The sequence below is a fragment of the Podarcis cretensis genome (assembly GCF_951804945.1).
Source record: "Podarcis cretensis genome assembly, chromosome: 3".
Classification (NCBI taxonomy): domain Eukaryota; kingdom Metazoa; phylum Chordata; class Lepidosauria; order Squamata; family Lacertidae; genus Podarcis; species Podarcis cretensis.
Genome location: NC_137172.1, coordinates 91450521 through 91478286, shown reverse-complemented (window position 1 = coordinate 91478286; position 27766 = coordinate 91450521). Strand labels below are relative to the sequence as shown.

Genomic DNA, 27766 nt, shown 5'->3' with positions numbered 1-27766 from the left:
CAAACAAGTCAATCAGAGTGTGTGTTTAGCAAGATCAAGCTTAGAGGATCGTTTAAAAATCCATTTATTGTTCTAAAGCCACCTCTTTTTCCTCTCTCATTAACATGTTATACATTAGTCTCTGCTATCCATGATTCATGTCACAGTTTAGTTTGCTAGCTTTTAAATTATTTAACAACCATAAGCTATTAATACAACTTTTAAAGTGTTGCACATATTCTTAAAACAAACTTGGGTTCATTTATGTATTTTGTTTTTGAAAAAAAGTTTTTATATCGAAAACATTTTAGGCATCTCTTGAAGAAGAAATCAAGCAGGCATTTAAAGCTAAACACACGTAATTCCAAATTTAGTTTCTTACAAAAGGTTTCAGCTTTATTGACAAATTATGGCAAACATATTTGACAAAATTATGGTTTCCTATTTAGAGAAGCTTTACACATGGAACTTTATGTGATTTTTTAAAAATAAAAAAGCAAAACAAATACAGGTTAAAACACTGGACAAATTCAGTTAGCTACATACATACAGTAGCCGCTTGTTGTCAACCCCATTAAAACAGCATTTAAAATGAAATTTACAAACTTAATATTGAACATCTTAAATCTAACTAACATATATTAAAAAGACAGGTTAAAACATCTTATCTACATCTTGATTATCATCTGGTTCAAAAAAGTCATATTACATTTTTAGCAACCCTAAATAAAAAAATTGACCTTTGTTGTACCGGGCAGGGGGGAGGGGTGTGGAGGGGAATAGATGCAGCTTCATGCTTATTTTTCCTGTTTTGCTTTAAAATTACACACAACAATGAGGAACAACCAAGAAAACATCATCTTGCTGAATGGTTTAGCCAATGCTTGCCAACGGTCTTTTATAGTCCATGTTATAAAATAGTACTAATGCCAGTGTCACTCCATTGTGAAAACACAAGAAGTACGGTATATAGAGTAATCATAAGCAGTAATTCCTAGGATAGAAAAGAAATGGGCTATTACTTGTCTTGTTGCCGTTTATGTGGAGATCACGGGTTATTAATTGTCTTTAAGGTTGAGGTCACAGATGAGGAGGACCTTCAATATCTACCATAGGGGTGTTCCCTGTAACCCCCTCTGCTTGACCTGGAAGGTGGTGCCTTTAGGCTGGGACGGCTTATGGCCCACTCTTCTTGTGCTAAAACAGACAAAATAAGAAGAAAGAATTTACTTTATTTTAGTAGGCATGTATGTGTGTAAAAGATCGAGCTGTTCCCCGTTGTGCAATTTAGCAAACCAAATATAAGGACAGCTTTGGGATCCGTTTCTGTGTCCTCTCTAAAATCACACTTATAAGATTTCGCTGCCAGCCAAGGCAGCTTTCAGTAAAGAGCAACAGACCTCTTTCCCTTATTTGATGCAAGATATGAATATCCAATTTACTGGTAACACAATCAGTCATAAGAAAACGGTTGCTTTAAGTTTGCCTGCTCTCCAAACCCCATGCCATAACTGAGTTTCTAACACGCTATGCTAAAGCATGGAGGTGGATATCGTTTTCTGCAGCTGGTACATTAACTGGATCAGGAGTTGAATCAAAAGTGGGTAATTGAAATGTGTTTTCTGCTTCCATATTCAACTAAAAATAGAAAACAGTAGAATGGAAACTACTTGGAACTAAAGTAGCGTTAGGACAGAATTTTTCAGAGTGTGCAGATAATTCTCAATATACATGAAATATTAGTTTTACACACACACACACACACACACACAAATACACACCCAGTAACAATAATGTATTGATACACTGTATTAGTTGGAGTCTTAAATGAACTCATGGTCACTTTTCTGAATTACACCAGCATGTGATATTCTCAGCTTAGCTCTGTGTAGTGGTGGATGAGTAATTTTCATCAGCTCATTGGCTTACTGAAGCAGTATTCAATGTTCAGGCCCTGTAGTACAAACATCTCTGCTGATTCCCACCAACACACACACTCTGCCCATGCCCCACAGCAACCAGGCAGTTTCTGTCCTGAAACCAGATTGACAGCTAGCCTGGATGGGACCCAAATAATCAGTATCCTCCAAGACAGTCTGGATGACATTCTAAATCATGCAGATAAATTCTTACATTAAAAGGGCTAGAACAGTGTTTCCCAAAGTGGCCGATACTGCCCCCTGGGGGGTGCTGGAACAATCCAGGGGGGTGGTAGTCACCTTGGGTGCAATTGGGAGGTGTTGAATAAAAATAAGGGGCGCTGGAAGCATAAAGGAAGATTTTTTTTTTTAAAAAAAAAACATTCATACCTGTTTCATCTGTTGTGCAATAATCTAGCATTTGTGCTGGAGGTGAGGGGTTTCCCCAGGCTTGGGTGAACTCTTTTCGGCTTCACCCAGGCCCAGGAAGTGGATCGCAGCTTGCCTAGCTTAATTGGCCAATGGCAGGCAGGCTGTGGTGCTAGCCCCGCCCCTGGGGCAGATCAGCTGGCAGGCTTCACTTGGGTCTGCCCCATGGGTTTTTAATCCCGGGGCCAAGTCCACCTCCTCATCCAGTTTTGAAAAACATTTGTACATATTTCATCTGTTGTGTAATAACACTTACCAATGTAACATAGAATTATAATCATAGTGATTACTTTATTGTCCAAATTTGTCCCTACATCTTTCTGTTGTTTCACTTAAGATATTTAAGTGAATATTTAAGATAATAATTTTTTTTCTGCAAAAGGGGCAGTAGGCCAAATAAATTAGGAGACCTCTAGGCTATGATATAACTTGGGAGTATTATTATTTATTTATTTCCCCCGGAGCCAACTTTCAGGTACTAAATGAGTTGCTGCCTGGGTCATTTCAGTCCTAAGATCTGTGCTTTAAACTATGTCTCTTTAAATATTTTCCTGAGATATTACTACAGTGCATTATATATAAAGACCAAGTGTAAGCTTAGCAGTTAAGGTGAGTGGGTTGTTGTTTAATATTAGACCACTGTGACCATTTACAACATCAATGACTAGCCCTTCAGCATTTTCCTAGGGAAATCTCTGTTGGTCACAACATCCTGGTGAGAGTTAGACAGCTTGTGATTAGTAAGCTCTGGAAGTAAAATATGCACAATTATGTCTGCAAACTCATTCCCAAATGAATCAAATCAATGATCTAAGTTGTGCACCTGCACGAACAAACTAGCAAGCAGCCTACGGTCAAGACACCAATTAGACAACAAGAGCGTGCGTGATGTCTGTTCACATGGGTCAGTGGCAAATAACAGACCTGCTAGGGTTCTGCTTGAGAAACGCAGCAGATTGCATAGGTCGTGTAGAAATGTAAGGGCACACAAGACAGATTAGTTATCCTCTAGCATGGCAAAGTTTTGTCAGCATTTCAAGCAGATTAAACTCATACTTTGTCACCATGGCATATTCAAAGAATCACTTCCATTATCCTCTTCCTCCTCCAGACTACACTAACTCCTGCACAACTTGGATCAGGTATTTAGGGAGTGGATAGGTCTAAAAAACCAGACACAATGTAGAACAAAATCAGTGTGTGACAGCTCAAACTCTGAATGAGGTCCTCTGAATGAGGGGAACATTCAGACACAGCAAGCTCCTGGCTTGGTTTGAAAAGCTATTAAATGTAGCAGTTTCTGGTTTCACATGTAATGGGAAGCAATGGCTAAAGGCTGAATCTTGGTGTGTTTTGCTGCTTGCACAATGGGAAGAGCAAAAAAGCAGGGAAAAGGCTGCCTATGCTCACATATCTAGATCTTCAGCTTAATGTTATGTATGTATGTCACCAGCAGTGCCATGTGTGATGCTAAAATTTGGCATACACCCCTACCTATCACGCTCTGTTCTACAGCATTGTTTTGCAACCCCCCTGCAGCACGGCACCCAATGCCACCCTAAAACCGCCTCTGCTCTTATTGTTTCTCATCAAGCCGTTGACTGACTGTTCTTGCCAGAGGCCTTTTGAACCCCTGTGACTATGAATCTAGACCTTTCCTTCATCGCTGTGGATGAACTTTTTCAAAAATACTCCTTGCCTCGAGTGTTTCAAATATCTGCTTCCTTTTCTCCTGCAGGGCAGTTTTATTGCAGATTCATCTTTGCCCAATCGCCTAATAGAGGCTGTTTGCTTTCCTGAACAACCAGAGCACTTTGCTTCTACTTATCATGATTACTGTGCTATCCTATGCATGTCTACTCAAAAGGAAATCCCATTGTGTTCAGACAAGTGGGTATCGGATTGCCATAGGCTCCTCCCTTAAAAAAATAATCTTGCATTTATCGATTTGAAATTTGAATTGGAAAAAGAAGAAGGGAGAAGAAAGTTAAAAGTGGCTTGAAAGAGAACTGCTTACGAATGAAATCATTTCAGGAGGGCTGCAGGAACTGGAAAGAAAGGGCTAAGGACATGAGTAATCATGGCTACAAGTTAATCAAGAGTTATGGGATTTTGTTTTAAAGCCACAAGTATTAAATGCATGAGCAGAAACCTTTTATTAATGTGGATACTTCCAATTTGCTGTGTTTTCACTGAATCAATACAGCAACCCACCATTAAATGGGGAATAGGAAGTTAATTGCTATTATCACTAGCTGCCAGCCTCCTTGGTTTGTGATCAATTGACAGTTACTTATTATTATTTCAGCAGTCTTACTTAAAATTCACATTGGCTCTTTGCCATTACTTTCACTGGGCTTTCAGTAAACTTCCTGTATGTGCTGGGAGCATTGCTTTATTGATGCATTATCTGCACACGTTTAAAGAGGATGTTGAGACCATGCACTAATATATATCTCCTATGACAAATGTTCTGTCTGCACAAGCATTTCAGCTTGCCAGACAACATGATCCTTCTTCTCCCTCTCCTGCAAGCTGGTCTGGGGGGGTTCTCCTGACCCCACTAGACCCAATTTTGGAGGGTGCAGGGGAGAAGGAGAGAGGTGAAGAGCCCTGTTGCACAAGGAGAAGTCCCTGTGGACAGCTTCCACTGACAGGGCTCATTAGGAATTCTATCCTTTGTATATGTTAATTTTACATTCCTATTTCCAAGAGGATCTCCCACTTACTTACTTGCATTGATATGAACGTGTGCTTTCTAGACACTTGATTGAGGCTTCACTCCAATATACACTTACCTGGGCAGAAGTCCCATTGAACTCACCATGGCTTACATCTGAATAGACATGTATAGGATTGCACTATGACTGTCTTAAGGAAAAACTGCATCGACTTACTTACACTTGGTGGCAGTTCTTAACTCAAGGAAATAGTAAGACTCACTTCAGTGGGTCAGCCTGAACTTTTTTTTTTTTATAAAATACAAAAAATTCTTTCTGCTTTTATTTATTGCAAAAAATTAATCACCTTTTAATGAATTAAAATTACCTTTCTTTCATCACATAGTGGATTGCTATCACATATTCTGACTGTGGGACAAACCTGTGTTCAGAAGTCTTCATTATGATTCAAAAGGTTGTGATACCCACCAGGACCAAATCCCCTTAAACAGTGAGCTAAGTGGATGAGCCACAGCCTCTCCCCCAAATATGCCCCCCTTTTTGTGCCAAACTAATTTGATTAAGTGATGGCTGTTCATTTCAGACTAGACCACAAACTAGGAAACCAGGCAAGAGAAGCATTGCATCTTAAATGTTAAGCCTACCACTGTGCAACACTAACATTCCGTAGTCACTATCCTAAAAGGTAGAGGAGCTGGAGGGAAAAATGCAAAGTCGTGTATATATATAGTAGTACCTCAGGTTAAGATCTTAATTCGTTCTGGAGGTCTGTTCTTAACCTGAAACTGTTCTTAACCTGAAGCACCACTTTAGCTAATGGGGCCTCCTGCTGCCGCTGCTGCACAATTTCTGTTCTCATCCTGAAGCAAAGTTCTTAACCCGAGGTAATATTTCTGGGTTAGTGGAGTCTGTAACCTGAAGCGTATGTAACCTGAAGTGTATGTAACCCGAGGTACCACTGTAGTCGTGTGTATAGATGGCTGATCAACATCAAAAACGTGTTTGATCATCCACCAAGTTACACTTTTTAAATTAAAACCTGATAGTTCATAAAACGTTGTACGAGTAAGCTATAGGTGTTCTTTCTAAGACTGGAATTACAAAATGCCAATAATCACAGTCCTGAATTCTTCAAAATTCTGATTAACTTCAGACAATCACAGATCCTTATCTATGGGCAATAAATAGAGTACAGAAGCAGGTAGTTGTCTGTAGAAATTATTCACCTTCCCCCACTGCAACCATGTGTCAAAGGGAAGATGCTGAAGGATTTAACACACCGTACTTTGGGTATATCTTTGGAGAAAAGTAGTTTTAATTGGCCTTTAGGGAGGCTACAAACTCAAACACTAAAAAAGAGGGTTCATTTCTTAAGAAGACTAAGAGAAATGGAAGAAAGGATGAGAGAGAGGGCAAGAGTGAGAAAAAGGACAAGTTTTCCATGGGGTGTTATGTAAAACCCAAGATCAAATGAAAACTTTAGCTATATCACTAAGAACTGCATTCAGATACTCATTGCACTTTTAAAGACAGTAGTTACAAGCAAGGTTCCAGAACAGTACATTTCTGGGCACAATTTAAAGTCTTGGTGCTGACCTTTAAAGACCTTAACAGCCTCAGCCGAGTATGCCCGAAGTAGTGTCTCCACCCCCATTGTTCAGAGGTCTTCCTCCGAGGGTATTATGGCAGTTCCCTCACTACAAGAAGTGAAGCTACAGGGAACCAGGCAGAGGCCTTCTCAGCAGTGATGCCCTCCCCATGGAAAGCCCTCCCATCAGCTGTCAAGGGGAAAAAGAACTACACAACTTTTAGAAGACATCTGAAGGCAGCCCTGTACTGGGAAGTTTTTAATGTTTGATGTTTTACTATGTTTTTATATGCACTGTAAGCCACCCAGAGTGGCTGGGGAAACCCAGTCAAATGGGGCAGGGTACAAATAATAAAATAATAGTTGTTATTATTATTATTATTATTATTATTAGCAGCAGCAGCAGCAGCAACAGCAGCAGCATTCTTGGCATATAATCCCTGTAGAATTTAGTAAAATAATACATCCTTAAAAAATCTAACAGTGCATGGTTAGGAAGCCTATTTTATTTTCATTAATTTATTCATTAATTTTTTTCATTAATACTTTCCCCCATCCCATGTAACCAACAACATTTATCTAAGGAATGCATGGATAACTAAAAAGACTAATAGCTTTGAAGAATTTGGTATATGTAAATAGCAATGATGGTGCAGATGAATGAGATGACCAGATTGATCAGCCATAAGCAGAAAAGTAGGCCAATAGTTTTTGTAATTATATATTGCATACTACCAGGGGCAGCGCAGGATAATCACCCCTTTAAAAATCTTTACATCTTTTTGGTGCAAATGAAACAAAACACAAGTAAGGATTTTTTAGTTTCTCAAGTTTTTTGCAAGTAATACTGAAATTAGGACCATGAAATTGTAAAACATGAAGTTAATATATCTACTTCTAGGTCTGCGCAATCCTAAGCACATTTTCTCAGAAGTAAATCCTATTGGTTTCATTGGGATTTTATTAGAATCACACTCATACACTGCCATGCAAATCATGTTTACTCCAAAGTAAATCTCAATGGGACTTACTTGCAAATAAGTGTTGTGAGGAATTCAAGTAACAATGCATGAGCCTTCTTAAAATCAAATCACTTAATATCCAGTGGAATTTATACGAGTTTAATATTCTGTTTTGACTGCAGCCAGTGGTAACAGCAAATACAGTAAAAAAAAAAAAGCACATTCATACAAATGTGTTATCATCAGTGGTAGTTTTAACACTGACAATATACTTCACAGAAAACCAAATAATTCTCATTGGGCGGAATTCAATTGGTACTATGCCGCTCATGGAAGGACTTTTGATCCCAGGGAGGTTCCTGGTCATGAAAAGGGAGGAGTGGTTTTGGCAAATCCCATATCCCTCCCTGCAGCTACCTATACTGTACCACCTTCCACCCTGTTCTAGGGGGTTGCCCAGGAAAAAATTCTCTTGGAGAACTATGAGCTGCAGGGTGGATGAGGAAGGAATTGGCTCCTGTCCTCTTCTGTTAATGGATGCCTCTTCTGGATCAAAACCCCACTATGAGTAGAAAGGCACCAATTGGATCCTATCACTTATACAACAATGCACTACACATCTGTCATTCCGTCTCTGCCTTCTTCTGAAATGCTTTGCTGACATAGGTGAGAGATGTACCACCTGAAAGCTCTGAGACTGGCTGTGCTGGGGGAAGCTACAATTGTTGACTAGGGAAAGAAGTCCCTTTTGCCCGAGAACAAGCATGTGAGAATACCGTTGCCTTGCCTTGCCTTGCTGTCAGCAGCTTCGCGACATCAAACGTCTTCACTCACAACTTCATCTCCTTTGTATGCTTACTAGGAGCCAACACACTACACACTAACCTTTGGTGCCTAAAGAAAAGGAGTTTCAGAGGCAAAGGTGTATGGACATATAACTAGCACAGATGCTGTCTGGAAAAGTGCAATGGAGTTATAGTACAATGTTTGGGGAAACATTAAAAGATGTCAAGATGTGGGGCAAACAAAAAACCAAACCCCGCTCAATTTGCAAGTACTCACCTATCCTGGTGTGCATCTTTCTAACAAGGCCACAGGGTTGGACCAAAGATGAACATGAATGAAATGAAGAGGAGGAGAAGCCGGGGCAGATAAGGCTATGGATGTGGGTGAGCATCTCAATGGAGAGAGAGAGGGAGAGACCAAAAGCCCAGGGAAAGAAAAGCCAGGCAAAACCAGGTAGGGTGAGAAGCTGAGGCTGGCATGCTACACAGCTCATCCACTCAAGTTATATAGCCCAATCTTTCTGGCCCCATATCCTTACACACTTAGTGAACACTAACTGTGGAAATAATGCCATTTTCTATTTGCTAGCATCATTGTTTGACATTGTCCTATTAGGAAATCATTATTTTAAACCAAGCATGAAGGAACTGAAACTTTGCCGTGCACTAATATATTCTCAACAGCTGAACAAATACAATTATTTTTGAAACTGTCAACTTGCATAAACTTCTATTCTTCCTATGCATCTTTTACCTCTTTTTTTTTTTTTTTTGCAATTTCTAGTTATTCTTGCTGGATGGATGGGTTACTCTTTCGCATTTTGTTTGCTTCAACAGAATGAATCCAAACTTATACCATCTATTGATTTTAGAAAACTTTCAAGGCCAAATTAACTTTTTAATAAAAAAAAATGGTTAAGAGTTCTCTAAAATAAAAACAGAGGGTTTAGATGTTCTGGGAAGGACAGAGGTAGCAGGTCAGGTTCTGAGGTCAGAATTTTGCCTGTGTAAAGGGACCATTCCTGGTAGATATCTGTTGCTTAGATTATCCCTAACACCCAATGGCCATAGCACATTCAAAATTAAGCACTATTAACAGTGCAACCTATACGAGTCAACTCAGTAAGCCCCAGTGAGTTCATTGGGGCTTATTCCCATGAAAGTAGGCATAGGATGACAGGCTGAGTGTTGATTTCAGTCAAGCACATTCTGAAATTCATTCTATTGCAATCAATTGAAAGAGCTTAATCTCAACTGGGTCATATGCCCTATAGTATATACACAATTCTAGTATGAGGTGGCTTGTGTAGTGTTAGTAAAGCTACAGAACTTCCGGTTTCTCTTCATATCTGTGGGCGTGAGTATATAATGTGTGCGTGTACATTTCTGTTATGTGGCTGAATGCCAGTCACAACCTGTACACTGAAGGAAAAGATAAACCTTGTAGAGAACATCTATTTTTTATTTCTCATATGCTCTCTACGGAAGGGAAGTGGCCTTGCTTTTGTGGTAACTTTTCCCAAAACAACAAGACCCTGACCCTGTTGGTCTGCCCACCCCCTTGCCCATCAGCTGGCAACCCTATATGAGCAATCAGTTGCTGGTTAGGGACTGACAGGTTTGTCATGAACTTTAGGCAAGATTTGACCTACTGGAAACTATACATGCAATACTTTTTTTTTTAAATGCATTTTAATTAAAGTAGCATATACTTGCTATCCAACAAGAACAAAGCATTTGAGGCATTTCATACTTCTTGTTGTTTTCCTGTATTTGAGACAGCATATACGTAAAACAAGGTGACACCAGTAAGACAGACGACCATCACCATGAAATAGATTTGGGCCCTAATCAGCATTTTCACCACTACTTTTTAAAAACTGATCTACAAGTGTGATGAATGTCTATGAAATTCTGATGAAAACGAATCTGCTCAGTTTCCTGGCTTCAGTCCCACAAGTCACATTTTACCTCAGAATGACATAAATCAGCTTAGTCTGGCCTCTATAAAAGCAGGAGAGGGAGAATGTACAAGTAATTTTAGGTTGTCACTGAGTGATTGGTTTTCTGACTTCACACTTTTACCAAAAATAGAACAGGCCTTACCGTAGCTGTCATAAGCATCTTCACTTGTTCCATGACCATAGTCATAATATTCAGGCAGACTGCAATAGATTGACAGCAAGTAAAGTTATTGGCACAGGAAAGCTTCAAACACAAGAAAATATAAGTTTGTTATGTTGGTCCTTTAAAATAAATAAATAAATAAATCTAGACAAGCAACCGCTAACTCAATATTTAAGGAGGAAAACCTGAAGGGAAAAAGGCAACATACAGTAGAATGCTTCGTTCATTTTAACACCCCCCCCCCCGATAAAAGTAACCCTGAATGGCAGTGGTTCTGAAGATTTGACTATGAATGTGCAGAAGGAATTACAGCTTGCTATAAAAAATGCCTATGCGACCAGTTCTTTGATCACAGTTAACTAGAACTAAACATTTTAATGATACACCTCCCAAATTTAAAACATTGTGATTCTTGGAATGAACCAGCAGGAATTTTTGTTTTGACTTGCAGTGGCTTCAGCTCTGTTCTTGTCAAAACGTATGTATGTGCTGTCATTGGGAACAGGCAGGTTAGATCCCCAAATGATAAGAGACAGAGGAGAAACAAAGCGCACTCAGTCCATTTCCTTGTGCTACAGCAATAAGATCGTAACCACGTTTTCCTAACAAAGCATCCTTCATGCTTTGGAAAGATCAGTAACATCATGCCAGAACAGATGTGTCAACACGGCCAATGATAATTTTAGAGGGAGGGGAAAAGGCCTCTGGTATCACATCTGCAGGAGAGCAGGAAACCAGCAGGCCAGTGTCGTGGGCAACATGAATCTCCCAACACTGGCATCACTGCAGCTTACCTGGACATGGCCAGGGCAGGGCAGTGTTGAGGTCAGGGCTGCATGGACACACCAATGGGAACACACAGATCTGCACAGCTCTGACCTTGCCACTGCACTGCCCCTGGACCATTCAGGTAAGCTGCAACAAATGTAAAGTTGAGAGGCCTCTTCTGCTGCCTGCTGCCAGTAGGAGAACTGCTTGGGTGGAGCTGGGACTTGCATCACAAGACAGCCCCCCCCCCCCAACCTGTGGTGCTCCTTTCTGCTAATGGAGGTTGGTGGAGAGGAGATTGCACACCATCTAAGCCCCACTCTCAGCTATCCACACAGTGGGGTTGGGATTTCAATGTAAGAATAATTTCTCATGTCATTCTGACTCTTGGCTAATCCACCATTTTAAGACTTGACCACCGGTCCTGTTAGCTAGGGATGATGGGAGTTGTAGTCTCAAAGCATCTGGAGGGCCGAGTTTGCCTATGCCTGCACTATGGGTTCTAGTAACAAACGAGTTCTCTTCCAGAATTCACTGCTAGAATCTGAGCATTTCCAGAATATGGAGGCAACTGTTCATTAATGCATGCCACTTTAAATACAGCTGAATATATGCAGCTATCTATTACTTATATTTATTCAAATAATATTCTTGTCTAATTTCTTGGACAAGAACTTTGATAAGTGAATTGCATTTCAAGCATCTTGAGCAAGCACAGATGGTTTCTATGACTGATTTAAGGTGGCATCAGAAGACAAATCTCAACTCAATTCATGTTTTATACAAGTGTAGTACATCTCAGCAATTATCAAAAGAAATCAGCATAAGCAAAGCTTTCCTGTTTATAAATTTTAATTTTTATCCTATAATTTCGCAAGATTCGTGTTCATGCATCCAAGAAAGCCAGGCTTCCTTGGCAGTTGGGAAACAAGGCACTGTTCTCTATGATTAGCATTCATTAGGATGAAAATAAAGTAAAGCACATTTTTGAGAGCTCAGGTTCCTAGCCTGAAAGCACATATAAGATGAACTCATTATCAGCCAGGCGTATTTCCCCTAGCACACACTACATTATACTTTAGCCTTTAGCTTCAGGGCAGCCTGATCCTGCACTGCCAGCAATGGCTGTCTCCGCCTCTGTACATTAACTCCAACATCACATTGTTGGTTAGAGAGGGAAAGCCGCCGGGGGGGGGGGACCAAACACTCCTGCAAAACCCATACTTTCATTCTGATCCCAGATTGAGGGTAGCTAGAATGGGGCAACCTGTCTCTGATGCCTCCACTTAATTCCAAAACCACGAGGAAGAAAAATGCTAATGCCCACTGGTATGATGAAGGTTGCTGGAGGGATTCCTTACCTCCCCATCTGAGGCTGGAGAACATATTTAGTAGGGGTGAATTTGGAGAAAAACCAAGCAGTAGGGCTATGGAGTTGGGGAAATAAATACAATTCCCCATTGGCATGCCCTGCAGCCTATAAAGCACAACTGGTCTTGGGCTAGCTGTGTAATAAAAACTGTGGTGTATAAAAAGTATTCTTACAAGATCCCTCTAGTCCAGCCAGTGTTAGAATTTGAACAGAGCTTCTAATTTTTGGAGTAGTCTCCTGGTGATTCAGGGGGATTAAGGGGCTTAGTGCAATCTGGTAAATGTGTGGGGCCTCTTCTCTCAATAGGCAAACCCAGAGTTTGGAGTAGAGTTTATTTGCTGTGATGTGACCTAGAAGTAAAGCCAGCAAGCTGGAGGGAGAGTCAGAGTGGTGTTTGAGAGCAACGTTTGATTTCTATTTGAATCCAAGGCTGTGGCAATGGGAGAAACAAAACCCTTTGGGGGCACTGATGCTGTGAACCCCTCCATCACAGGCTCAGGTTGTATATATATGCAAATATACAATATATATCACATATATCCTAAAGACACCACAGTCTCCGCTTTGCCGCATTTCCAAAAGTAAACACAAACGCTGGGGAAGTGCCTGGAATCTCGCACCAATTGGAGGGGCGTGCAACAGTGTTTTGGGACTACAACTCCCATTATCCCTAGCTAACAGGACCCAGGACCCAGGGATGATGGGACTTGTAGTCCCAAAACAGCTGGAGGGCCAAGTTTGGCCATGCCTGATTTAGGTGCTTTTTTGCAGTCCTCAAATGGGTTAGCTGCAGGGCTTTTTTTCCAGAGGTAACTCACAAGAAGTCAATTCTGGCACCTCTCAAGTGGACACCATTGTCATTCTAAGAGAATGAGGGAGGTGCTCATGGTGAGTTCCAACACTTCTTTTTCTAGAAAAATAGCATTAGCTTAGCTGTAACACATAGTTGTTGCAGAATGAAAGGATGGGGTGGCTGTTATGATGATGGTGGTGGTGGTGTATATATAGCACTTCATCAAAAGATCTCAGGGTGGTCCCCATACATGTTATTTTATGAGTTTTTATTTATTACTGATACAGCTATTGCTACACCTTATACATTACAATCAATCAGCTGTTCCGTACTGTTGAAATAAATTGGGAATGTGTTTAGTATACAAAAACTGTGTTTCGTAAGCAAGCGGCAGCAGGGGGAGGGGATTAGGATCTTAAAGTAGAGCTTCAATAAATCTTGTATGAACTGTCAGAGTTAAAAATGCATTTCACGTAAGACACTTCCAAAAGTCAAAGAGCAACCGTTCTTCAAGAAAGATTGGATTTATGATTAGCAAAAATGGTTGGCTTAGGAACTCTGATGTGCATTTTTACAGTGATTAGAATGTGGCTTCTAAGATGAAACTTGGGATTCTATCTTATGCTAGTTTTAAAGAATGAATTAATAAATAATAATAATTCAGGAATATTCCGTTCCTGCTGCAGGAGAGATATAAGGCTGAGCATCTCCCCTACTGCCATTATTTACTGGCTCATAATCTGAGACCTTCTTTAGAAGCAATAATTATTTGCCCTTATTATTTTGGTTGCATTCACTGCTTCACCTTTAGTAAGGGAATCTTAGAACAGGATACTCATAATATGTTGGAATCAATATTAATTATGAAAACGAAAGCTCTCTTAGCTGCTAATAGGCCTGCCTTATCTCAGCAAAACATGAGCTTCCACTTTTTAGAAAGTCTTACATACCTACAGTATTATGGGGGATTTGTATGTAAATGTGAATAGGCTACAATGCCCTCAGGTAATCCTCTAGTGAGCACTCTTTAATTAACTTTCCATGGAAATGTTGCCTCAAGGGATTCAAATGCTTGGAGACACAAATCTCACCCAATTGAGATAAATGTATTTGGCTAACCTTCAAATTTTCAAATGGTATATCAATTATAATGATAGCTGTTTGCCCAGTTAAATATTCTTATTGAAAAATGTTCAAATCTCGGCTAAAAAATGGAATCTCTGAGCTAGAGTTTATACCCCGCAATCTTCTAGAATGGTGTAATTTACCACAACCTAGCTAAGCTGATTTGATAAATGTAAACGTTTTGTCGTTGTAGGGCTCCTTACAAGTACGTCCTCCTACCTCTACCTTGCAATCAGAGAAGTTGGCTCAATTCCTGTTGCCTGAACAAGCTGGCTTGCTTCCAGAATGAGCTACATGGAGACCTATTTGTGCACAAAGCCATGTTTGTCGCTCCTGCAAGGTTTGGTTTCAACCAAGAAAGTGCAATATCCATGTGCAAAGTGGCTTTCCATCACCAATGAACAACCACAGCCAAACACACCTGGGATTAGAAAGGGGGGGGGGTTCCAGTTCACTGTGTGTGAAAGGCTGTCTTAGACCAGCAAAACTACTATTGGGCTATATATTTCAGACTGGTGCTCATTATTCGCACCACTACTCTTTTGGTCCTCCCCAATTTCACCATTCTTGAATTTTGGGTGCAGATGTGGGTCCAGTTTTAATGTTGTTTTGTGCTATTTTAAAATAATTGGCAGAAGCAATGGGTTTGGCTGTACTTCGTCCAGCCCTTAAACCCGCTGATTCCTTCATGCACCAATATGAAAGGGAGATCCTCCCCTCAATCATATTTGGTAAAATAGTCTCCCCCCCACCCATCCCTAAATAGCGTGGATAATTGGGAAGCATTTCCCGTCAGCCATAAAAAGCATCTATGAGGAGAGAGAACTGGGAGAAAAACAGAAAGCACATTGTCACTTCAGTTCTCCTCCCATGAGCACCACATCTGCTTTAAAATTCAGGTTCTACCTCCTCATACTTTATATGAATTAGCTGCAGACCTAGGTTTAAAGCAGGGGTTGTTTCAGGATTCTAGGTGGGTGGTAGGGGGTTCTATGGCACAAGCTGAATCCACCTTCCATCGAACACTGGTGGGCAGTAAGGAAATTCTACCATCAAGAAAGATGGTCAGAAAGGTTGACTACCCCTGGTTTAAAGAAATGGTCTTCCACCATCACGTCATTTGAGGCATAACGTCATGGAGCAAGGCTCTAGCATAGCCTTCTTCAAGGCATGCTACTTTAGATGTGCAGGATTTCCCCACCCTTTGGGAGAGCATTCAAACATGTGCTAATTCACCTGCAGTGGAGATGTTACGTTCCAGGATCACGATTTCCTGCAAATCATATGGAATCGGCTTTGAGTTCCATGATGGAAGAAATGCAGGATGTAAAATATATATAAATAAATCCCTGCCACTGGATTATTGCTTGACAAGAGAGTCTCTGAACTCCTGCTCAAACCCGAGTCTCAGCATTTCTCATTTTAAAGTAATAATAAAGTACTGTTTGTATCTTCTACCTTGTCCGATGGGCATTTTCTTCCCCCCTGTACCTGCATCATCAGGGTAACATTATCTAGAGAAATGGGGCCTTATTTTTGCTTTTAATTATTCTTCAGCAGAATCCTATGCCTCTTTGCTAGGAAGCAAGGGCCATTGAGCTCCATGGGACTTACTCCAGGTACATGTTCACAGGATTGCAGTCTTAATATAGCAAGATACAGAGAGGCCTGTGTGCTTGCTAAATCACAAATGGACATATACATACTTCAAAGCCACATGAAATGGATAGGTGTAATAAGCCATCTGCTCAGACAAGGCCAAAAGCCACAGAGAGAGGAGGAAGATGATGGAATGCAATGGAACGGAATTACAGAACAGGAGAAAATACTTAAGATATTCTCTTTTTGAGGCTATCAGATATAACACTGGAGATCCATAGTGGAAATAAGTATTTCAAGAACCTTAGAGGGCATAAGTGATTTATAGGAGATAAAAAACTTTCTTATCTACTTCAGGGGTAGTGTATTTGATACACACTTGTGCTCATTGAATCAAATAAATGAGAGGTGGCATTTCAAAACAGTTTTGGATGATGAATGCTGTAAGTGGATTGCTGTGAAGACCCATAAAATGTCATCTTTTAGGCCTGCTAACTTGATTCATTCAATAGTCTCAAAATAAAATATGAGGGAATCTTTATTTATGAACACTGAGATATGAGCACAAAACCCAAAATGAAATACAACTGTGTGCAAATACTGTGCATACAGCTCAAAACTGGGGAAGTATACAATAGAGAAAAATAACAGGAAGGATGGTGTGTTACCAGACTATATAGTGATTGTTCCATCTATTGCCTATGCACAGGTTTTGAAATCTTAAAATATTAAGCTTAAAACTGTCACCTCTCTGTTGCCTTTGAAACCCAGCCCAGTCTTTGGCTGAGCAGCTATAACATCATCCTGCAATCGAGTCAGGATATTGTGATGGCAGCTAGGTTTGCCATCCTGTGCACATTTATCAGAAAGCAAGTCCCTTTACCTGGGCCCACAATGTCTTATTGCTGTGGAATGAGAATGGGTCAAGAATGAGAGATGCTTTTGCAGAATCTAGAGCTGAGATGCTGAAGGAAGAAGGGACAGAGAAAGCAAGAAGCTGAGAAGTGGAGAGATGAAGAGACGATGGGGTAGCAAAGACATTTCCCCTGCGCAAAGGCAGTGAGGCTGCCACAACTACAGCATCCAAAAGGAAAGTGAGAGGCAGGGGGCGGGACTTTGACATCACGTGTGGCGCCACTGAATTGTGAGACGCCACTGCCATGAGGGAAAAAGCATGGGGATGAGGAAAGGAGAAGTCCAAGTGGAAACTTCACATAATACCTAAGGAAGGAAGGAAGTGGTGTTTGTGAGAAGGAAGTGGAAAAGGGAGGCACTTCTTGAGACTGGGGAACATGAAGCCAAAGCAGCAGGGAGAGGTTATCGAGACGGTAAGCGCCAGAATGGATTTTAAATACTGATTTGATTTCAGCATCCTGAAACCAATTTTTAAAATACATTTATTGGACTAATGGTAGAATTAGGTAATATTTAAATGTATTCAAGGAATTGTACATCTTAAGGTTACCAGATATTTTTCAATGAATCCAGAGACACTTTTCAACTTCAAAAGGGGAAATATATTGTGTGCTTGTTACAGATAATATACAACTTGATGTTAAGGAAGTTCACTTGCAAATGTTGCTGTGAAAGTGTAAATGACAACGTGCTTCTTTTTGATTGCTCAGGAGATGTCATACTAACAAATTAAATCTCTCTTAGTCTTCTGTGCCATTTGCCTAATAAGCTTGGCTTCCAGTTTAAGAATTGGTATAACAATAAGGACTGCAACATCTCCAGAAAGAAAATTATATGAAAATTAAAGCTGACATTTTAAAATGTTATAAAGTCTTGAGTAATGTTTAGCTGATTTATGAAGTCAGTTCAGCCATTACTACTAATAGTCATAGCATATTCTTATGGTAGGCTTTTTACGTGTGAAAATTCCAGCCATTCCAAATGCTACAAATAATGCAAATGAATCTGATATTCACTGCTGCTGAACGGATTCCCCGGGACCCTCTGAGAGGAGTAAAACACAGCTATGTTGTCTGCTTAAAGAACAAAGGTGTTTAGGAACAACACTTTCATTAACCAGATTCTAAGGGTTGCATTCAATGTAGAGGGAAGCTGATTGTTCCATCACGCAAAGGATTTCTCTTTGCAGAACAGAACAATTTCCTTTCCTCCTCCCCCTAAATATGTTTTGAGGGTTCAACAAACCTCCTAAAGCAGATTGAGGGATGGTACGTGGTGTTCATGGGGGAGGGAGGGGGAGATCCCCTTTACTAGCGCTAATCTTTGCGTTAGCAGGAAAAAATTGTTGAATACCACCCAGGATCCTGATCACAAAGGGGCTTACACTAAACTGGAAGCTGAGCTTATTGGACCAAGAGGGATTTAACTTATTAGCATGACTTCTCTAGAGTGATCTAAAAGACAAAGGCTGCATTCAGACAGCACTTCACTCCATTTTCCATACATTTCCTTAACCTGATAATTACCCATGTTTTACGTAATCTTTCACATGATGTAAAAGTCACTTCTGGAAATGTAGCAGACTCTAGTGGAAGTTTAGTGCTCATTTCCATGTTAATTGCTTCCATTTGCAACCCTGTTAACCTGGAAAACTGCAGGAGTTTTGCACTGTAATTTCCCTGAAGGTTTCATGCCGTTGTTGCTCACTTGATGAAATTTGGGGCGGTCTCCTGGCATTTTGGGGGGGTGCATATCACAGGGGGAACAGAAGCACATATGTGGATAGAGAGTGGTGGTGTTGGCATGTCCAGTGACACCCACTGGGGTGAATAAAAGTTAGCGTGACATGGTGGGGTAGCAATTAAAAAAACCACACAGTGTCACAATACAACAGGAACTGCAGTGTAAAAGGGATGTCAGAAACCAGGAACGTAAGTGCTAGCATTAAAAGCAGAATTAATGTCATAATCCCAACATCTGAATGAACCCAAAGATGCATGTTGCCATTAATGCTGTCACAGAAGCAAGATGACATTGCCACGAATACTTTCACAGGAGCAGGAACTTTCTCAGTACCAAGTTGTAGATTATCTGTAACTATACACAATACAATCTGATCCCTTCCCTGGCACAAAACTCTGTAGATATAAGATGCCCTGCATATGTCTGAATAAAGAGGCAAAGTCAAACATTCTTGCTAAAGAATGTACCATCTCATTCTACAATTAGTCTACTTTTTTAAAAACACACAAGCTTTATTTATTTTTTTAAAGGAGCACAAAAATCACATTTACAAATAGAAGAAATAATGTAGCAAGGTTAAGGTTAATATACAAATAACTTATTCATTTACCCAGGTATTTTGGGTTATGTCCAATGAAATTGTACTATTCACGTTGGGATTTCTGCTTGCACAATAGAACTCCCCTCTCCTCTCTTCTTCCACATACGTGTTGCAGGGTGTTGGGGGAAACCCAGAACAGATTTGGTGGGAAGGTTGGGGAACGAAGGAGAGGGAGTGGAATTTCCATTGTACAAGAAGAAGAGCTTGCATGAACGGAACACTCTTGTTGAATACAACTCTGTACCTTGGTTTTTTTTTTAATCTATTGCTGTGATAATGATTGTTTTAATTGCTCTGTATTTCGCTTGGTTTATATTTTAATTGTACTTTTGTAAGCCACCCTGGAATCTTGTTCTTATGAGGGGTGTTTAATGATAAACAAACAAATCCTGCCATGCTGTTATCATATCAGAAAAAATTGCACCTGCCAAAATTCTCCTTTCTGCACAACTCTAAAAGCCCATGTTTCATTCTAAATCTGGCAATCCTAGTTAATTCTAGAAGCAATTTTGTTGTGGATTGAAATGAATGTTACTTTGGACTTCAGGTGAACAAAGCAGTGAGTGAAAGATTCCTGTTGTCTCAGTAAAGGCTTTAAACCTCTTAAGAAATGAAGACATGCAGCATAACAATCTAGTAGATGGCAGGGAAATAATAACAGGATAGAAGTAGAATAACTAGGGAGAAAATCCCTTCAACTCAATAACTGATTGTAAATTCAATCTCAATGGATGGCTGCTGTCTTGAGTCTTCCAATAAAACTGAATTATTAAATCAACATGATTCAGTTTTGCTGAGAATATTACTGCAAGCATTATACAGCAAGCTATTACATAGTTTTTAATATGTGATTTTGAGAACTACTGGAGAGAGAGCATTCTATATGAGCAGGAACCTGAGGCTAGAAGTTAATGGAATAAACAGGTAGCAATATGCTATTGATATTGGGGGACCAGCCACACAATCATTCAAGGGAATGATTGTGCAGACAGCTTGCCAGGCTTGAAATCCCTATTCCTATTTCAACATACAATCTTGGGTTCCTTTGTTTCTTCCAGTGCAATCAGTATGTTGTGAACCGCCCTGTGATCTTCTTCTTCTTCTTCTTCTTCTTCTTCTTCTTCTTCTTCTTCTTCTTCTTCTTCTTCTTATTATTATTATTACTTGGCTTTGGCCTTCCTTCCTTCCTTCAGCTCCTCACCCCCTTCTCTTTTATTGTGTCATAAAATCAGTAGCAGTTTTTTTTAAGGCGTTTTATGCTCTGATGAGTGGGCAGTCACTGTGGCAAAATATGTTGAACAGCTGATGTCAGGATTCAGTTCCTGCAGCTGCTTCTGCAATTATCTCTTCAGCCACCCTAGCATCTGATCTGAGCTAGGATTTAGAGCATTTGGTGGGAGCTGCAGTTGTGGGCTAGACCCCAAAGCTTCTCTGCTTTAAGACCTTTTGGAACACAGTGTGTGGAGCAGCATTTACCATGTTTTGGGACTGCTGACTCCTCTAGACAGCTATGCCTCGCCGCCTCACCTCGGTTTGCCTTGTAAGCAAGCTATGTCCTGGTTTCTTTGTTATTTCTTAACTTTGCAGTTGATTCTCAGTTAGCTTTAGGGCAGAGTTTTCCAAAACCAACATGATGACTCAAAACACATGGAGGGCTAACTTTTTAGATCTTACACAACAGAGGTGGTTTCACAGTTCAAAGAGAAAAAGAGGCATAGCTGACAAAATGACCTGTGACCCTATTATTCTTGTGCACACTTTACATCTTCTGCCTTTATTTCCATAAAAGAGGGGAATGCAATACACAAAAGCAATTATTCAACCCATCCTTTTCAGGAGCCTAGAAAGCCTTTGGCTTTTGGATTCATCCTTGAGTGGTGAACTCACAGGTTCAGCCTCTCTACCTCCTTCAACTCTGACTTGACTCATCAACTCATGACTTTTGCTTGCCTTGCTTTGTTCCAGACCCAGAGTCCTGGTTCAGAGTTTTTATTCCATGTGCCACCTTGAGCCTTTGTCTTAGAACTGATTCTCATTATATTATTGATCCTGATCTTATTTGTGATCTTTGAGTGTTTTCCTGTACTAGAAATTGAGCCCTGGGCATGATGCTGTGTATCTGCCATGGTTTAGGTCCATAGTTTAGAACACATATTGATTAGGCACAGTATCTATGTACTTCATGTTAAATCATTATTGCTCTTAGTTTTTCCTTGAGGATAGACTGGTGCCATCCAGTCTAGAGAAGAAATATTAGATGGGATGGGATTGTGAGTCGGGGGCACAGGGAAGGAGAGGAACACTTGAGAAAGAGAACTTCCCTCCACTTTCATTTTGGGGAGGATTCTGCTGTTCAATCTCCACCTTCATTACACTACTCACTGGGTAACTGTCTGTATACCTGGTAAATTTAACATTCCTTGAGGATCTTTTATGGTGTTTTTAGACACCATACATTGAGATGTGGTTTTAGCAGTAGCTCCTGGCAGAGTTAGGGATTAGAACAGATATTAAAGGAAATCTATAAGTAGCTTATCTATAAATTAGTTTGTTGGTGCTTACCTCTGTGTTTGTGTGGTATAGCTATTATCATAGGCCTCATAAATTGGTTCGTCGTATTCACCCCCATATCCATCATCATATCCCTATAATAAAACACAAATTTGTAATTTAGAAGGTCAGTAAGTTATAAATAGTATTAGCCTGAAACAGAATTTTTAGAATATTATATACCTAACAGGCAGCACATTACACACACACACACACACACACTTGTAAGAAACCTGAAAGAGTGTGTGTGGTATATATGCATGAATATATATATATGAATGAATAATTTCAGCCCTGTTTTTATTTATCACCATAATGAAGTTTGTACTGTAAGAAAAAGGTGCTAATGAAACTCATTGTTTTCTCTGGAATTCAATATATAAATGCTTTTCTAAATATCTGCTAGTGAATAATAGCCACAGAAATGAACAAATGATTGCAAGACTATATTGATCTCCTTACCCCATTAAGAAGGTCATTATAGAGCATAAAACATACCATTCAGTTCTTTTTCAGAAAATGTGGTTTAACTTTAAGGAGAAAGCCACAGATAATAATTATAAATAACCGTTGTAATGAATGCCTTTTAACTTCCTTGAGCATTCATTCATTCATTCATTCATTCATTTATTCATCCATCCATCCCTGCTTCGATCTCCTCTGCCACAGCAACTAGCAGTGTGCATGGAAACACAGTGAAGGCATGATAAAATGACCCTTTCAAAGCAGCTATTCACCAGCCAGGTGAGATCAGATAAAGGAGCTGCTTTAGCAGCAAATTACTGAACACGATTTGTACTTTCAGGGTTCAGCTCTGCCTAGACCTAGGGTTTCCCTTGAAAAGGAGTAGGGGGAGCGGGACCCTCCAGCAGATCTCTGCACAGGAGCAGCTGGTGGGGAGAAGTGATAGCAGCAGCAGCAGCAGCAGCATTGCTACCACTTACCAGAAGGGAGAGGCAATGGGGAGGTTGGTGCTGTGTGGCTACGTCAGCAGGAGCAAGTGGGTTGGCTCCACCAGTGCACCTACACAGCACTGGCCTGCCTGCCATCTCACCCCTCTCAGTAAGAGGTAGCAGCAACATGGCTGGGAGATGAGCTGTGAGCTGCTGCCCCTCTCCACTGGGCATTCCTGGCTCCAGCCATCCTCATCCCAGAACTGGCAGCTTCTATCCGAGTTGCTTGTCTCTTGAGCTTCCTGTCACCAGGGTCACAACAGCAGAGGGCACGGCAAGACAGATGGGAGTTTCAAGGTTGCAAGCAAAGTGCTCAGCTAGCTGCATGTGCGGCTGCCCAGGAGGGGAGAAAAGCCTGAATTAACAGCCTGGCTGATAGCCCAGAATAGGTGTACCTTCAGTTCCTACATAAGCTCTCAGTCTGAGCTGCTTCAACAACTTCCTTAGAGTTCCAAGTTTCACACTCCAGTGCAAAAATGGGAAAAATACCTAGATTTCAATGATATGAGCACCAAATTTCAGAAGAGAATTCTGGTTAAGGGGTGTGTGTGTGAGCTATCTATTTGGATTGGTTCCAGAATTATCCCAGAAAAAATATATTAAAAAAATATATTAAATATATTTTAATATATATTTATATTAAAAAATCATAAAAATGTCCTGAGCTAGTCTGAGGGGTTTGCCTTGAGCCATTTGGGATTGTTCACATGTGGAAATGAGACTTGGAGAAAAAAACACAGAAGAGATACTTCGTGAACCACCCATTAGATAGAATGCAATTAAACACAGAGAGACTTTAATTTTTAACCACTGACTTTTTGAGTACTATTGTACAAGGATGAAATGTGCGGCATTTGAGAATACAAGATCATTTAGTGATATTTTGCAGAAAGCACTGGAAGAGAAGCACATTAAAAAGGTCAGGAAAATTAAACACTTATTTCAAACAGCTCTGGAATGGTAAAATAACTTCCTATTAACTTTCCTATTGCAAGTGTCTACTTCTGACTCAAAACACATGGAGGGCTACTTCTGCAAGTTGCTATGCTTATGTGGGAAAGCACTGAGAGTTCATGACAAAAAAAGTTTCTTGAAATTAAAGCCTGTACTGTATATTATTACTATATTACTACTACTAACTTTGCACTTCTATGCTAACAGATGCCAGCATTGCAGAATATAGCAACTGGCAAATGGGCATCACACAAAAGTGGGTTTCTTCCCCAGACTCTGCATTCCACTCGACTTGCCTTCCTATTTTAACATTAAGAAATTCTAAAACAAATTTCAGAATTTAGATATATTGCATATTTTTTGACCCTGAAAGCACTTCTTGAGAAACTGGTTTCACTCCAAAAAATGAAACCTCATTGCAAATTGATTCTGCATTCCTCCATAGTGTGTCAATTTGAAAACAGATTAAAGCAGATGTTGTCGGCAGTGGTACACCAAGATTGCAAGCACAATTTCCTCCTTCATTCACCTGGGGAAGGAGGAGGAGGCAAGGGCAGCCTAAGCAAGGGGAGCGTTATAAAATGTGTATCAAGTCACCACACACACCCGTGTGAATGTCAGGATCTAGATTTAATCTAAATTGAAAGCAGCATGTTGAGGATGAGCATATATGATTCCAGATTGAGAGGGCAGGGGGGAAAGTGCTATGAACAGGTTAGTATGCAGCCAAGATTTTGCACAATGTCTGATCAATACATGCCACTGCTCATACATATCAATAATATGAATTGGGAGGAAAAAGAAAGATGTGAACAAATGGAAAGAACTAAAACCTACAGCAAACTGTGTGTGCACAGCCAGTAGAACAAAATGCAGAAGTTAAAAACAGAATGGCAAACTATTAGCCCACAGTGTTACTCTGTGATTGAGAGCAAGTCATTCAGAAGCCCCAAATCCAAGGAGAAATCAAAAGGGGACAGGGGGACGGGGATCACCTTTTCTAAAAGCAGCTACATAATGCATAATTTTGTGGTTTGGCTTATGCTGGGATGGCAAGAAAAACAACGTAACCTTCACACCATCCTAAAGGATATATACTCTTGCACAAAACCACCTTCATTTGAGTGTCCACTGTAATGGACTTGCATGAAGCTTTATTCACGTGATGTACAAAGGCTATAGATGCATGTAGCTGTAGCTGTATCAGTAGATGGGTTTGGACATCTATAGCATCAGGGCCATGAGACTTAAACCTCCCACATTCCATTTTCATTTATGTTTCAGTCTTTCTAAACTGTACCATCTCAATATGCTATTTTCCAAACTTTAAAGTTTGCAATAAATATGCCTTGATTTCCACTCAAGCCCCATGTAAATGAAAGGTGATTGCATATGAACAGTGTTTATTATGCTTGAGACTTTTTAAAAGTGTGTTTTCCTAACTAATGAGAGTCTACAGATTTCAAAGTGAAGCTCCGCTGCTGCCATGCATCATTTATGTGATTCCCCCCAACCCATTTTTAACTGACTAATAATCTCTCTGGCTAAACCTGTAGCTTTGAATGCTGGCAGAACTTGTCCCATTTATTCAGTGATGGTATTATTTTCCTTTGGGAATTGTGCATGAACTCTAGTGACTATGCAGAGTAAATCAAGAATGCTTACTCGCTTCAGGCCAACCTGAACTCTGCAAGTTACTATCAATAAATTGTGGAGCAAGTAATAAGAAATAAAGATTATGAACCTGTAAGGTTGATATTTTAACACTTCCTCACTTACACAGGCAACTAAAAATTAGAGGCTGTGGCTAGAAGCTGCTGTGCAGTCAGAATCAAGCCAGAATCCCATATCTTTTACCTCCTCAACTCAAAATAATCTGTCTGTCTTACTGCATTTGTAATACTGACCAGTACAGATGTAACACTGCCTCTCCTTTTCAGTTTAAGAGCTGACATTGGCTGTATAAACACCAGGGTCCGTCCCCCCCAGCCAGAATTCACCAGAAGTCGGTTCCAGCACCTCTGAGATGGGCACCATTGCCATTATAAGAGAACAAGGGAGGCGTTCACACTGAGTTCTGGCACCTCATTTTCTATAAAAATAGCACCGCACTATAACTTTCCTCAAAGGATTCTGAGAACTGTAGTTTACAGTGTTACAATTCCCAGCAACCCTTAAGTACAGTGGCCAGAATTCTTTGAGGAGGGGAATGTGATTCATATATGCTTTAAATTACTGGTTATCAAGCAGTGTGCCATGGAACCCTGGGGTGCTTTGAATGATGGTCAGGGGTGCCACGGGCAACATTGGCCTCTGTCCCTCCCTACCTCAACTGAAGCCCTCTCGTGTCTCTGCCTCCCAAAGGCTTGCACAGCTGTTTATTGCAGCAGCCCTGGCTATAAGCTCCACAGACGAATGGTGCCTCAGTTTTACAGCACCTCTCTTTGTGCAAGGGGAGGAGATCAGAGACCTGGGGCAGTGGCTGCCCAGAGGACTCTCAAGGAGAGGGGAGAGGAGAGGAAGCTGAGGGAACACTTCACAAGGGACGGTGTTCGAAAAAGGGTGAGAGGTTGCCAGCTCTGCAGGCGTCGGGGGGGGGGAGGCATAACTGGGCTCCTGAGCCCTACGGGGTGCCGCAGAAAGCATGTAGTTGGTCAAGGGAGCCTTGGACTCAAAAAGCTTGAAAACCTCTGCTTGAAAGGAATAGCATGCAAACCACTGCACTTGCGAACCCACAGCCCTGTGATTAAGAGTCTCATGCTCTACCTACTGAGCTGTTCTGTTTGCCGATGCTACTGTGTTGCTATTGTCTGTGGTGCAACAACAGACAAGAAACCCCACAACATATTTGGCATGAAAAGTTACGGGATTCCAGCCGGAAGTTAGAGGATATGCACTAATTGGAAAGGAAGCAATGTGTGACTGTCCCAAAACTTTTGCTGATGCAAATAGTATTGAAAGTAGGATTGCATACGGCTTCTCCAACAGCATCATGAGGGCAAATAATCATGAATAAGCAATAAAGAGGACTCCTGCAGGGGACACTACAATGTCCCCACCCCATCTTCCATGCGATGCCAATGAACCAGTAGCCACAAGGAGGTTGCTTGACATCGCTTTCAATAGAGGCTGCTGCACACAGTAGAGTGTTTATGGCAAAACAGCAGCTCACCACAAAACCTGTCAACTCAAACTGCAGTTAATTTGTCAATGTAACATGTTCTGTGATTGCTCCAGCACAGTAAGGGCCAATTCCAAAGTAACACAGATTTATATTTTGAAAGCTATTACATGAGAAACTACCCACGGAGCTGTACAGGAGCGTAATTCCTCTGAATGGAATCATTAGCAGAAGCTTTGATTTCTGTCTGTTGTTGCAGAAAAGTTGAATGAATAACAATTTCCCATGTAATCGCTTAGAAATCAGATCACTGGTTTTGTTGAATTGGAATATAATTGCTGAGTAACAAATGTGACTTTCTATATGCAAAAATAATAGTAAAATATTATAGTTGGGCTATAGTCCAACAACATTTGGAGGGCCATATAGGTTAGCCATCCCTGCCCTAATGCAAAACTTAGCTTTTCCCCAATAATTTCCTATTTAGTATTTTATTGTTCTTTGATGAATACCATCTCTTCTTGGTTTTATTACTCTAGTTTTTTGTTTTTTAAGCTATTCTCCATTCTGTCACACAGCTTTAGATCTTTAGCATCTCTCCAATATAATTCTCCATGAGGAATTCAGTTTGCTTTTTGGTGCAATGTCTTTGTATGTATGGAATGCTCCTTTTACTCATTGGTGTGTCACCAACTCTGTTGTGTTTATAAGAGGGTTCCTACTTCTCAGGCATCTTTGTATACCAGGTGTAGCCAATATGGTGACCTCCAGATGGTGCAGGACTACAACTCCCGCCATTCTT

General features: G+C 40.5%; 1 protein-coding gene and 1 long non-coding RNA gene across 12 annotated transcripts in view; one reads left to right on the top strand and one right to left on the bottom strand.

The window, feature by feature from the left end:
• Window positions 1–15983, top strand: part of LOC307212969 — a 152584-nt gene extending 136601 nt beyond the window's left edge. Inside the window, exons 5-6 of the long non-coding RNA XR_013837306.1 lie at window positions 8656–8797; window positions 14722–15983. This is a non-coding gene — a long non-coding RNA (uncharacterized lncRNA). The remainder of the gene's footprint in view (window positions 1–8655; window positions 8798–14721) is intronic.
• Window positions 1–27766, bottom strand: part of KHDRBS2 (KH RNA binding domain containing, signal transduction associated 2) — a 357107-nt gene that overhangs the window by 22818 nt on the left and 306523 nt on the right. For 7 of the 11 annotated variants that reach the window (XM_079970540.1, XM_079970539.1, XM_079970535.1 and 4 more), the window contains exons 7-8: window positions 21949–22031; window positions 10450–10508 (exon numbers count right to left, since the gene is read on the bottom strand). In XM_079970540.1, the coding sequence (XP_079826666.1) occupies window positions 10450–10508; window positions 21949–22031 (142 nt within the window). Of the gene's footprint in view, window positions 1–348; window positions 1177–10449; window positions 10509–21948; window positions 22032–27766 lie in introns of those variants that run through there. The other 4 variants (XM_079970544.1, XM_079970537.1, XM_079970545.1 and 1 more) reach the window with 2 other exon arrangements.